This window comes from Camelus ferus, chromosome 3 (genome assembly GCF_009834535.1).
Source record: "Camelus ferus isolate YT-003-E chromosome 3, BCGSAC_Cfer_1.0, whole genome shotgun sequence".
Taxonomy (NCBI): Eukaryota; Metazoa; Chordata; class Mammalia; order Artiodactyla; family Camelidae; genus Camelus; species Camelus ferus.
This window is the reverse complement of record NC_045698.1, coordinates 103,006,139-103,020,032: the sequence shown is the minus strand read 5'-3', so window position 1 is coordinate 103,020,032 and position 13,894 is coordinate 103,006,139. Positions and strand designations below refer to the sequence as shown.

General features: G+C 43.3%; 1 protein-coding gene across 8 annotated transcripts in view; it reads left to right on the top strand.

Moving 5' to 3' along the window:
* Positions 1-13,894, top strand: part of PPP2R2B (protein phosphatase 2 regulatory subunit Bbeta) — a 424,375-nt gene that overhangs the window by 331,414 nt on the left and 79,067 nt on the right. For all 8 annotated transcript variants that reach the window (XM_006182263.3, XM_032477042.1, XM_014557233.2 and 5 more), the window contains one exon: positions 3,612-3,724. In XM_006182263.3, the coding sequence (XP_006182325.1) occupies positions 3,612-3,724 (113 nt within the window). The remainder of the gene's footprint in view (positions 1-3,611; positions 3,725-13,894) is intronic.

Below are 13,894 nucleotides of genomic sequence, written 5' to 3'. Positions count from 1 at the left end.
CTTTTTTTATATTGTGCTTATCTCATTACAGTTGGGTACAGTTTTTACCTTCTGCTAGAACACATTTCCAGCTTTACAATTTTGAATGAAAAATAAAACCAACGTTCAATTGTGAATCTAGACCTTGAAATAATTTGCCAGATGAAGACATATTGCTTTAGCTAGATGTCTCCTTCTGTCTTAATACCCTTGATGAAAGGAGACAATATACTTAATTTGTTTTTCAGGCTATGAAAGTAATACGTGTTCCTTGCAAAAAAAATTAGAAAATACATAGAAGCAAAATGAAGATAAGAAAAATATTCCTCTCCAAGGAGACCCCCTGTTAATGTCCTTTAAAGAAAAAAGCAAAGAGGCATGAATTAACCTGTTTCTTAACAAAAATAAGACAAATTCCAAAAGCTGTTCTGCAACCACATTTTTGATTTAATAATAACACTTAAAAAGAGGAATATCTTCCTAATGGTTAAATATTTCTTCTAAAGTACCATAACGTTTTTGATGGCTGCATAGTAGTCCCTTGTGTGATTTTTTTTTTTCTCCTATAATTAATTAATAAATCTCCTATTATTAGACCTTAATTATTAACTAATTCTCACTATTACAAATTACATATTTGTAGAAATAGGTGTTGGTATAGATAGATAAATGATTAGGGGGAAAAAGCGTATTATGAACTATGTATAGCATGTAATATCTATTAAAAGCAGTTATATAATTCCACACACAAATATAATAAAAGAAGATACACAAAATTTTCATGATAGTTATCTTTGTCTAGTAGAACTGAGGGAGATTTTGATTTTTTTACTTTTATGTTCTTTTTCATTTTCTTCAATTATTTGTACTACTTGTGTAATGAAAAGGAGAAAATAAAGTGAGAAATAAAATGCAATAGTATTATAGGTTTATACCCCTCTTCAGAAAACGCATAGAAAAACTACTACAAGGATCTGTGCAAAATGTTAACAGTGATTGTCCTTGACTGGAAGGATTTTAGGTTTTTATTCTTTATGTTTTACCTGTAATATCTCTTATTTGTCCATATAGTAATTTATCATTCATAATAAAAAAACATAGTATAGTATAGTATAGTATAATATAATATAATATAATATAATATAATATAATATGAAAAACATAAGAATTCTCTTCCAGTTGGCATGGGATACATTCTAAAGCCAAGCAATAGAAAATATGTGGTATTAAAATTCACTGATTTGGGTTCTTCTAAGCCACTGTAGCAAATTTACTCTGATCTCTGATCAGTAGCTAATCAAGAGACTGTATAAATATGGCCTATGTTTAATTTTCTCACCCTAAAAAGCAGCTCATTATGCAGCCAATATCCAGAGAGTAGGGCCAGAAGGGTATAGATAGAAAGTTCTAAATTCAACCCAGCATCTAGGAAAGCCTTCCTCCCTCCTGTCCCAGTACAAGCTGGGCTGAATACACTCATCTTACACTTAGCAGACTTGCAAGGACCGCCAGCAGACATGACCAACCCAAGTGACGTCCACATATCAGGAGCCAGAGGCCCTTTTCTGTTAGAGCAGCCAAATCATTGCTGAAAGCCCACTTCATAATGTGGCTGTTGCATTTCAGGCCTCTTAAGGACAAGGCGTTTGGTGAGGGGAGATGGGGGAGTGAGACTGGGGGCAGAAGAGCAGGGGAATCCTAATAAAGGCAGGAAGGAGGGGCGGCTTTCCTCCCGGCAGTATTACAGAGAGGAACTAGGACATGTGACATCATCACAGGATGAAGTGCACACTGTCAGAGCAGCATGTCATTTTTGCAGAATAGTTGCCCAATTTGCTAATTCTCATATCACCTGCCATTTATGAACCCTTATTAGAAGCCCAGTGCTGTGTTAAACACTCTACACACAGCATTTCATTTAATCCTCAAAGAGCCCCATGAGGAAGACACTGTTTTCCCCAGCTGACAAATAAAGAAACTGAGGCAGAGAGAACTTAAGTAGCTTTATGTAAAAGATCAGAATATTTGGGATGTCCTTATACTAAAAATCATTCATTTATCTGAAATTCACATTTCATTGGCATTCTGTACCTTTTTCCCATTTGGCTGTCACTCAGGAAAGACTAGTTAAGTGCCTGCTGTGTGGGAATCCCAGTCCGGGGCCACGTGACTGGCCGGACCTGGAGTGGGGACAGGGCCCTCGGTTGTCTGCTTCCCAAACCTTTGCAGGCACAGAGCCAGATACTGGGGGGGCACTCGAGTCCCTGCCATCCAGAAGAGAAGTTAGAACAAGTACAAATAATGAATGCAAGATCTGATAAGGAAGGCCTACAAAGGCATGCAGCCGCAGACATGATCTGTTTAGCCTGAACATGTTGCCTTAAAAAAATGAAATCAAAAGCTTGCAGGTGGGGTGTGCTATCTCCAGCTCCCCAGAGCCCCCAGCACCTTTCACTCATTCCCCTGGCACTGCCTGCCTCCTGTGGGTGGTGAGCCCTCACCCCTGTTTTATTACCAAGAGACTGACAGGGGTCAGCAAGTAGTTCAAGTCCTGGGACAGTACAAAGATAAGAAAGGGAGTTTCCAGCTGGGGACTCAGAAGAGACTGGAAGAGGGAAATGAGCATTTTGAATGCTCCTTCTCATTTTACTTCCCTGAATATTGCTAACAAGATGCGCTGCAGAGGTGAGATTGATTCATTCAGCCAACTAATGTTCCTTGAACACCTGCTATGCCCCAGGCACTGTTGTAGGTGCTGTAGGTGTAGGATGAACATGACGGACAGAATCCCTGCATCCAGTGATTTTACCTTCTAGTGAGGGAGACCAATAAAGAGGTTGTCAGGTAGTGGAAAAGACTGTGAGGAAAAATAAAACAGGAAGCGGGGCTAGAGTGGTAAGGAAAATATCTTCTTGTTGTTTGGTTGGGAAAGACCCCTCTGAGGTTGGGACATAAACAGGGAGAGCAAAGTCAAAGGACAGGTCTTGTGAAAAAGAGGGTGAAGGGCTTTCCTGGCAGGAGGCGCAGTTAGTGCAAATGCCCTGAGGCAGGGACAGGATTAACATGTACAAGGAGCTGTAAGGAAGCAGGGTGGCAGGAGCACAGGAAGCAGCAGGGAGTGGGGTGGACAGTGAGATCAGACAGAGTGAGGAAGCAGAGGTGCAGGTCACGGAGGGCCTGTCAGGTCACGCTGGGGCCTGTGATTGGTAAGGAGCGACAGTGAAATGAAATGAAATAATAGGACCTATCTCTTAGGTCTTGTGAATATTAAATTCCCCATGTAAAGTGCTAACATGGTTACACAGTTAATTCCATATATGTCGCTATTCTTATTCAATGTTCAGTAAATGTTTTTATTGAATGAACCAAATTAATGTAGACGCTATCTATTTAACAGCCCATTGTCAGAGCAAACGTTTGTCTCAGCACAATACATGTTTTCATTTGGAAACATGAGCTCTGGTGTCAGATGTGCTGAGATTGATGCACTGATGCCCTTGACAGAAGCCAGTTTCTGTAGCAGTTCCTTCCATCATGACCTCCACCTCTCCCTGCTTCCCCGCCCCTCCAAAAGACTCCTTTACCAGCTGACTTCCGCCGGCATTTTGATTTCTTCTGGTTGCCCTCCACAGATAAAACTGTGAAGCTGTGGAAAGTCAGCGAGCGTGACAAGAGGCCAGAAGGCTACAATCTGAAAGATGAGGAGGGCCGGCTGCGGGATCCTGCCACCATCACAACCTTGCGGGTGAGCCTGACGGCTGGTTTTCCACCGTCTTTCAGCTTCCTTGGCCACCAGGGGAGGTTGGGGGGACAAGTTTGGCCACATACTGGCTGTTGCCATGGGTTGCAACTCTCAGGTGTGAACAGGGGAGTTCAAGCAGAGACCCAACCTACCTGCATCTCTGGCAGCAGCTGGAGGGGCAGGACAGGCACTGAGCTCTGACAGCGCCAAATCCACACATCTCCTTCTGTCCCCGAGGACTTGCCCACATGGCCGCTGCCATACGTTACTGTCTTCTCGGCCTCTGTTCACATCATTGAAAATGTCTTGAGCATCTTCTGTAATCAAGATCCAGGGGATGGGACCACCCAGAGGGGAAGCTGGGGTCTTGTGATTCAAAACATGAACTTCTGAATCTAGCACGCCTGGGTTCAAATTCTGCCACATACCAGAATCTCATGTAGTCGCTTAACCTTTTTGAACTCGAGTCGTGCAAGTTATTTTTAGTTTTTCCATCTGCAAAACAGGGAACTTAATACCTTACTGTCTGTGGACTTATGAGGATAAAATGCAGTGAGGATGGCAAGCTCTTACTCCATGGCTGGTACTTAAGAAATGGTCTCTACTGTTATGTTAGTCTCCCTAACTTCCTTCCTGCCCTCCAGAAATGCACAGTCTGGTAAGGAAAGAGGATGTGTAGGACTAATATGCAAATGACACGATGCTAAATAGAATAAGATAAATGCAGTGAGAGTCAGGGAGTTCCAGTTTTATCAAAGGCCTGAGAAATTTTATTTGGTTCTGGGAGGCCAGGAAAAGTCTCGTAGGGAAATGGTGTTAGAAATGGATTTCTGAAAGCAGACTCTTTTAAAGGGAAGGCTCTCTAGATATAGGTTAAGATGGTTCAGGACTGGGCAATGAGTTTAGTTTTGGAAGTGCTCAACGCGAACGGTGAAGCAGGCACATGATGGGACCAGTCCCGGACCCCAGGGACCCACAGATCTGTGTAAAACACGTGCTTTCAGATGCCAGCTGTTCTACTGAAGACCAGAAACTGGGACCGGAGACAGAGACGTACCCGTGGGGAAAAGAGGTTGTCGCCTGAGGTTCAGAGGCAGATGTGGGAATTGAATGATCCGTGGCTGCCTGATTACCTCGCTTGTTGGTTTGTTCATTCATTCATTCATTCATTCATTCAGTCGTTTGTTCATCCATTTATTCCACAAATGCTTTTTGAGTACAGACTCTATGCTGGTCATAGTTGTAGGCTGTGTGCACCCAGTACTAATGGGTGCCTGCTCTTCTACTGAGCGTCCTCTGAGCCGACAAGCATTGGCTGCTCTGTTGTCTCTCGTCCGCTGTGCCTTTAACCTGGAGAATAGCCAAGCAGGTCCGCCTTATCAGACCGGTTCGATGCACTAAATGTGCAGAGGTTTTGGAAACTGAAGGACAGAGCAGTGAAGAGTATAATGCTGAGTCAGTCTGTCCTGGGTCAGAGTTCTGGCTCCATTCCTTTCTGGCTGGTGGCTTTGGACGCGTGACTTAAACTCCTGTGCCTCCAACTTTTCACACCTGCGCAACAGGGCTGAGCGATGGTCATTACTTCACAGGATCGTGGCGAGGACTTAGTACGATATTGTGTGTGGTAAAGAGCTTATCCTGTGTGGTCTCACTCACAGAAAGCACTCAATAATATTAATTCCCTGCTGTTGGTTTAGTATTACTGTCATCGTCACCAGTTTCATGGCTGTCATGACACCCATGTTATGATAGTAGGCCTGGGTATATGAAGAAATTCCTATTTTTCTCTTCATATGCTTTTTATACTGTTGTTTTCACTCCTCAAGCTTGTGTCTGGTGCCTAGGAAGGAGGCAAGCACTGTGCTGGCGATGCAAAGGGGAGGAGACAGTCTTTCACCCCTAGGACTTCGCAGTCCCATGGAGAAGACAGATAGATCGGGTGCCACTGGGGAGTTGATAACGTGAGGTTCTGCCCAGATGTTACCTTGCCCTCATTTGCTGTGTGGATGGAATTTCTCGGATGCTGTCTGTGGTCCCCACGATGAGTTTCTGTTGTCCAGGCACCCTATGAATTTCATATATCTGTGTTTAGCCCCTGGGAGAATGCCATCCCCGTGATGAAGGGGCAAGGAGGACTCTATGTAAGTTTCCATTAAAGCAGAGATTGTCCCCAAGATGCCACAGTGATGTTGTGAACTGGACTGGTGCATCTCAAACAGGGAAGGATGCCCTGAGGTGTGGCTAGGAATCAGAAAACCCCAGTGCTGGTTCTTGCATTCTTAGGAACAATCCATGTGACCCCGGGCCGGTGAATCACATTTCTTCTCTCTGAGCTTGGTTTCTGAGCTGCCGAGCAGAGGACTACACAAAGTCAGTGGTTTGCCTCCTTGGGTGCCGGTTACAAATGCAGATGCCCAGGACCAAGCCCCACTGACTCTTCTACAAGCTGGGTGGTCCCTAGGAATCTGCATTTTTATCATGAGCCCCTGGTGGCTGAGATAAAGGATCTGTTATCCCTGGACTTTTATCATCTCTAAGGCTCCTCCACACTCATTTTTCATGAGCCTCTGCTATTTTTCAATCATTTCGACAGTCATTGTACCAACTCGCCAGACATTTGCTATCATACAGTAAAACTCATACCTGATTTCACCTCATCTACCTTCCTAGGCTTTCAAGCATCCTCATTTCACTGTAAACATCCACACATCGGCATTCTTTCAATGTAAATACTGAAAAGGCCAGCCTCCTTTCTTTCTGATCCCAGTGGTAGAAGAAGGAAAACCAGGCAACCTTGAAGACAACAGATTCAGAACAATGACTCCAAACAGAGAATGAGCTGATGAGATATTAATCAGACCCTAATTTACTAACATGCTCTGCTCTTGAAATTTGCATTGCCAGCAGTTGTGGCTTTTTTTTTTTTTTTTCCTTCCCTGTGCTATGGTTACCTCTCATTCACTTTTATAGTTTCCAGTTCTACGTGGATCTTAAGAGCAGGGAAGTTTAATAATACCCGACAGCTAATTAATCCTCACTGAGTAATGAACCTGTTCTATTTCAGCGCTGGGAGGCTCAGCTTTTCAAAGTATGAATGTAGTTATTTTTTTCCCCTTTTTTATGCAAGATAGCCTTTCAAATCCAATCACTCGTTACCCAGAGAGACCATGAGAAGCACTTCTGAGAACACCACATCTCCTGCTCGGTATTATAACATTGAAGGCAATAAGCATGATGATAGTTTAATAGTAATAGTAGCTTATAGTTGTAAAATACCATTTATACCAGCTGTGAAGCTGTTTTCTTACGTCACCCCCTGATTCATCTTCGACCAGCCAGTGAGGCAGGCAGGACAGGTATTTGGCAGGTGAAAATGCTAGTGTGTGGTATTGATGGTGTATTTACTATATCTCATGCCACCCACTCACTGCATTAGCTACCTCGTGGGCGACAGGTCACTGTTAAAATACCCATTGAACAGATGTGCCTCACAGAGGTTAAGTTATGTGCCCAAGGTCATGCAGGGCTAACAATCAAACCTTGATCTCCTTTGCTCTGGAACCTGAGCCCTTAAAGCTGATGCAGGCTGAGAGGGATAATGACTTGCCCAATGTCTGTCAGCCAGTTATTCCAGAGCTGTCACTCAAAATCAAGAGCTATGGCTCTTAAACTTGGACACATACATTTTGGGACATTTTTAAAGGTTTTGTTAATAATCAGTGCTGTTATTATTCCAGGTCAGGATGTGTGGACATGTCTCTCCTCCCTCTCTCCCCTTCTCTGTCTTTCTCTCTCACCTGCACATTCACACAGTGAGTTCCCAGAACTCTGACCTCCACATGGAGAAACCAAGCCGTTGAGGTCTTACATATTTCCACTTAGCAAGATTCTCTGTGCCTTTCTTGCCAACCTCCCAATACCCAGGGGTAAGAGGCCCTCAGAGCCCTTTCTCGGCAATAGAAAGAAACTCATAGTTCAAGTGACTTAATCAGCCCAGGAGGGGAGCTGGGTGGTGACAAATCACACTGAGCCGACCTCTCTGTGCAGAATGGGCCTGGAGTCATTATTTCCCTCATTATGGTTGGCTGCTGGTGCCCTGGGAACCGAGGCCAGGTTGAAATGTGCTTTTCAACCAGTTACAGAGTCTAGAAGGTGTGAGTCCCACACTGACTTGCCATAACCTCCCCCAAAATGAAGGAAGTATAATGAGCTTAAGTTTTCTAATGGATTTTTATCCAAATATTCCTTGCAGTTTATATAAATAATAATAATAATAATAATACCACATTTATTGAGTGCTTACTATATGCAGGACTATGTATCCTTGTATCATTTCATCTGAACAGTAACTGTCCCGGGCAGATTCTGTTATTCTCTCTGGATCATCCAAAGCCTTCCTCCCTCATTCCACTGAAGTCTCAGAGCTGCTCTCCTGGAATTCTCTAGGGAAAATAGCACACTCAAATCTTCCCGCTCGCTCTCGGCGTGCGTACCCTGCCCCTTTGGTCTTAGCTCTTTTCCTGGCCTGATGTATCATTTGTCTGCTTCCCCTCTCCCTCCACTAAAATGTAAGCTCCATGAAAACAGGAACCACGCATCTTCTCTCCTGCAGATCCGGCACTGAGAACAGTGCAGGACACATGGTAGCACTCAGTAGGTGTGGGTCAAGCGAAGAGATTTTACAGAAGTGGAAATGGAGTTTTAGAGTAGGCAAGGGGTCGTCTGCCCAAGATCTCACGGCTAGAAAATGGTGGGGCTGGGATTCGAGTCTAGCCCATCTGACCCCAGATCTGATGCTTTCCATTATGATTCCCCATAGCTGCTTTCTAAGAAGATATTCATTCTTTTTTTTTTTTTTTTTTGCTTTTTTGTTTCTAATTTATTCTAGTCTACATATGAATATATACATTTTTCCTCAATTTATCCTTTCCCACCCTCTTCCCCCTCTGGTAATCATAAGTTTGTTTTTTATGTCTGTGAGTCTATTTCTTTTTTGTAAATAAGTTCATTTGTCTTTTTTTTTTTTAGACTCCATATATAAGTGGTATCATATGGTATTTTTCTTTCTCTTTCTGGCTTACTTCACTTAGAATGACATTCTCCAGTTTCGTCCATGTTGCTGCAAATGGCATTATTTTATTATTTTTTATGACTAAGTAGTATTCCATTGTATAAATATACCACAGCTTCTTTATCCAGTCATCTGTCAGTGGACATTTAGGTTGTTTCCGTGTCTTGACTATTGTATATAGTGCTGCTGTGAACATTGGGGTGCATATATCTTTTGAATTAAAGTTCCCTCTGGATATATGCCCAGGAGTGGAATTGCTGGATCATATGGTAGTTTCCATGCCTTGGCTATTGTAAATAGTGCTGCTATGACATTGGGGTTCAGGTGTCTTTTCAAATTACTAGTTTGGGTTTTTTTTGGGAGGGGATATACCCAGGAATGGAATTGCTGGGTCATATGGTAATTCTATTTTTAGCTTTTTGAGAAACCTCCTTACTGGTTTCCACAGTGGTTGTACCGATTTACATTCCCACCAACAGTGTACAAGGGTTCCCTTTTCTCCACATCCTGGCCATCATCTGTTATTTGTGGAGTGTTTTTGTTTTTGTTTTTGTTTTTGTTTTTGATGATAGCCATTCTGACAGGTGTGAGGTGGTATCTCATTGTGGTTTTGACTTGCATTTCCCTGATTGTTAGCAAAGTTGAGCATCTTTTCACATGCCTGTTGGCCACCTGGATTTCTTCTTTGCAAAAATGTCTATTCAGGCCTTCTGCCCATTTTTTAATCAGGTTTTTTTTTTTTTAATGTTGAGTTGTTGAGCTGATCATAAATTTTGGATATTAACCCCTTACCTGTCATATCATTTGCAAATATTTTCCCCTGAAGGGAACTTCTTGACAATTATTGCTAACAGGTCGTGGGATTGACTAAACAAACTTTTCCCAAAGTGATCATTTTGGTGGAACAACTAGTTTAGCTGCCTGTTCTGTTTTCTAGAGAAATGATGAAACAGACCACTGGTTTATGTTTACTAATAATAGCAACCACGTTTATTCAGCCCTTCCTAGGGACTAACTCTGCACTGAGCAGGTTTATGCACATTGTACAATTCATTCTTTATCACAATCCTGTGACTTATGCATCATGCCCATTTTACCGGTGTGTAAACGGAGGCTCAGGGAGGCGAGCACTGGCTTAAGGCCTCACTGGTAATAAGTGGCAAAGCCAAGAAGGAGCGCAGGTCTGTCTGATCCCAGGACTCCTGCCCATCACCAGTACACAGGACTGTTTGTTATTGCATGGTCTGTGATCTAGACAACAATGAGGATGATAGCATCTGACACGTAGAACTTTTCAATGTATTTTAAATCCTATTTATTGAGTCCCTTCTATGTGCCAGGCACTGTGCTAAGTATATAGTACACGGTGAGTCTTACAAAGATGAGTGAAACACACTCTGTCCTCCAGGGCCAAGGAAGGGACACATTGCCAACGGCTGCGCCATGAAGTTCATTAAAGCAGTGTTTTCGAACCACAATGCCTCTCATGGTTACTGGGGATATGTTTTAGAACAATCACTCGCCTCTTCACTAGGGATCTGGTTCAGAAGGTCTGAGTTGTACCCAGTGAAATGACATCATTGACAAGACCCCTCGTAGAAAACCCTCAGGTGATTCTGTTACAGGTGATCCCTGGGACACATTTTGAGAAACACTAGGTCAGGTTAGTGTACTGAGAAGAGCACAGGAGATTGTCATGGCAGTTCAGAGGAAGAGCAAAAAGAATGAAATGGAGGACCAGGAAGGAGTTTTCAAGATACATGATGGATGGTCTTTTATGCTGAGGGGTCTCATTTGATGCTCCCAAGGATCTTGGGAGACAAGTGGGACATGAATTGTGCTTTCCCTCTTTCTCATGGTCTGGATGTGATTATCCCCATTATAAAAGGGGGGAACTGAGGCTCTGAGAGGCAGAACTTAAAATCAAAGACTTTCCATCTATGCTCTCTCGCTGCCTCTCTGGTGACTGTGTGGTGATGCTCACTCCGGGAGGATGGGTAACCCCAGGCCAGTCTCAGGGCAGATTACAGGTTGCGTCAGGATCAGCCATCACCGCCTTAGGTTTTCATTTTGGGCTTATGCTTTGACAACAGAGGGCTCTTAGGACACAGATCCAGTCTTCCCCTACCCTTTTTAAATTTTTCTAGACTTCATTTTATGATTTATTGCTGCTCTGGGGGCTTAATAGCCAATCCTTTTACAGTTTCATCTTTCCTTTCCTTATTTTTGTTGCAAATAACAATGAAGTGTTTAGCTACTGCAGTGCAAAATCAATCAAGGCTGTTCCATATTCACAGGCTCACAGTGGCACCCGGATGGCCCCTGGATGAGATTAACTTTGCGCACATGTCACTCTGGTGTGGGTAATTTCTCCACCTCCGCTCCATCCCTCCCCCTCCTGTCCCGGTGGGGGAGACATTGCGATCCCCCGTTGATTGACTTCCCCGCAAGTGAACACTGGCTTGTGATGTGTGTAACTCAGCAGGACGCACACACTCTGTGTTTATGAAAATAAATAATAATTTCTGTTATTGTTATTGATTGCCATCATTATCCGATTCTGTCTGTCTGTGTCATGGGGTTTCAGTGATGGGATCAGAACACACTCCACAGGAACTGCGGGCACTACCCTCACCAAAAAGCCTCTGTGTTTTGACATGTTTTGCCTTTTGGGGGTGACAGTTGTGGATGTCCCTGGCCTGTTCCTTGGCTGATCTTTGGCGAGACAGTGTTAGTTGTGTTCAGGGTGAGGCTTCAGCTGGAATAAGAGTAAAAACAGCAAACATTTACTGAGCATTTGCTGTGTTCCAGGGATGCTGCAAATGTGGGCTGATTTAATCTTCAAGATAAACCTATCTTGTAGGGACTGAAATAAACCTCATTTTCCAAAGCCAGAGAGGTCAAACAACCTGCCTGAGGGTCAGACACTAGTACACGGTCGTGCTTGGACTTAAATTCACGTCTTTAGGATTCCAAAATCCATACTGCTATTCTGACTCTTGTACTAAATAGATGCCTGATATATTTGTCTGAATATTCAGTATAAACCAAAAGATAAGTAAACAGGGACTAGAAAGAAAACTGTGAAGGAGATAATAGACACTTCTGGAATCTTGGGCACAGGTGGGGTTTCTGTTTTGTTCTGGAGGAAGATGGAGCTGAAAGGGTGTGTAGAATTAGATTGTGGTTTACCAGACCTCCTGGACGATCATCAGAATCTGGGAATTTTTTTTTTTATTGAAATATAGTCAGTTTACAATGTTGTATTAATTCCTGGTGTACAGCATAGTGATTCATTTATACATATATGTACATCCTTTTCCATATTTTTTTCATTATAGGCTATTACAAGGTACTGAATATAGTTCCCAGTGCTATGCAGTAGGACCGTGTTTATCTCTTTTGTGTATAATCGAAAGTATCTTAATTGTTCCCAGCTAACTGATTCAGAGTGTCCAAGAGAAGGGCCAAGGGATCTACCCGTGTTTCTCAGCTGTATCCCAGGTGGTTCTGAAGATCGACTGGGCTTGAGGACATTGGCATAATGACCTTTAAAGTCCCCTCTGAACATGAGCTTCTCTGATTTGATTTTGTAAGATCCTCCTCTGCCTGTTTCCTTCCTCCTACCTCAAGGTTCTAAATGGAATAATCTGAGGGCAACGTTATTATCACAACGTTTTACATTTGAGTGAATGAGTGGATTTAGAGTGCGCCTCTGCAAGCCAAGCAGGTTCAGACTGTGTGACTAAACCTCTGCCCTTTATAACTCAGGTTCTTACCCCCTCTTACTCCTGGTCACATCAAGGGGCAGCCCACCTAACGGCCAGCGTGCTGGGGCAGCGACAGTAGTGCAGGCGTCAGTGAAATACGCACTGTGTGCCCAGCCTTCTGCTCAGCACATTTAAGTGCCGTCTTATTGCAGCCTGACGGCAGTCCTGTGGGGTGAGTACTGTTTTTATTCCCTTTTTGCAGATGAGTACATTCGATTCAGGAAACTGAAGTTACTTGCCCAAGGGCTACAGCTACTAAGGGACAGAGTCATATTTTTAACCAATTTCAGTCTGACTCCAGAGTCTGTGATCTTAATACCGTGCCCCAGAGTCTCCAGGCAAGGGCTCGAGCACCGACCACATCTTACCTATCGTCTGTAAAATGGAAATCATGGCACATTCTTCCCACAAAGGCTGTGCGAATAAAATAGAGCAGCCTTATGCCTTGCGATCAGTGGATGTTCCTTGCCATCTTGTCTTTCACCTAGACACCAGGACTTTCAGGAAAATCAGATAAATATATTGAAAAAATTCAAAGCAGTAGTATGTTTGGGGACTAGCAATCCATCCTGCTTTACTCTGAATGTGTGTTTGCCCTGGCTCTCCGGAGCTGCCTTGGATTCAGAGCACATTCACTGGCAATAAAATATTTTCTTTCATCTCAAAGCTACCTTTGTTATGCTGCACTTACCATGTAGTAATTAGATCCAAGATAAATATAAATATAAGCAGAATCCTATATCTGGCTTGAGATCAAGTTCTCTTTGTCTCTTGCTCCCAACCCCTTTGGAAGGCATCCATGGCTTCTCAAATGTGATAGGAACTAGTAAATGACACTCGGTGACAGTGGGAAGCTGAGAAGTCCACTAGCATCAGAAGAAGAAAAGGGTCACGTTAGTGAAGGAAATCTTGATGTTTCCATGGCCCCTGGGGCAGTTTGTCTTAAGAGTCCACAGTCAGGAGGCACAGTATTCTAGACTATGACCCACCCTCTTTTCCTAACCTTGGTCAGTAAATGGTCTGAATTTCAGAGATGTGAGAAGGTCGTCCCGGCCAGGGCAGGCTGCTACCCTTCTCCGGGCTTGGCGAGCAAGGATCTTGTCATTGTGTGAAACCTAAATCACACTAACCCAGGCAGGTTTTTCTCAAAAGAGATATTATTGGCATGATTTTCTCCATCATCTCCTTTAAAGGGCTCTCTGTGTACTTTTAGTAGATGGAAAATCAAGGCATAATTGGGTGATTCAAGGGGGAAAATTATCTCTATTTTCAAAATCTTTCTGAGCTGTGAATGTCGTGGGAAAGACGTTGTCCCCAGACCAGGTCCTGGCT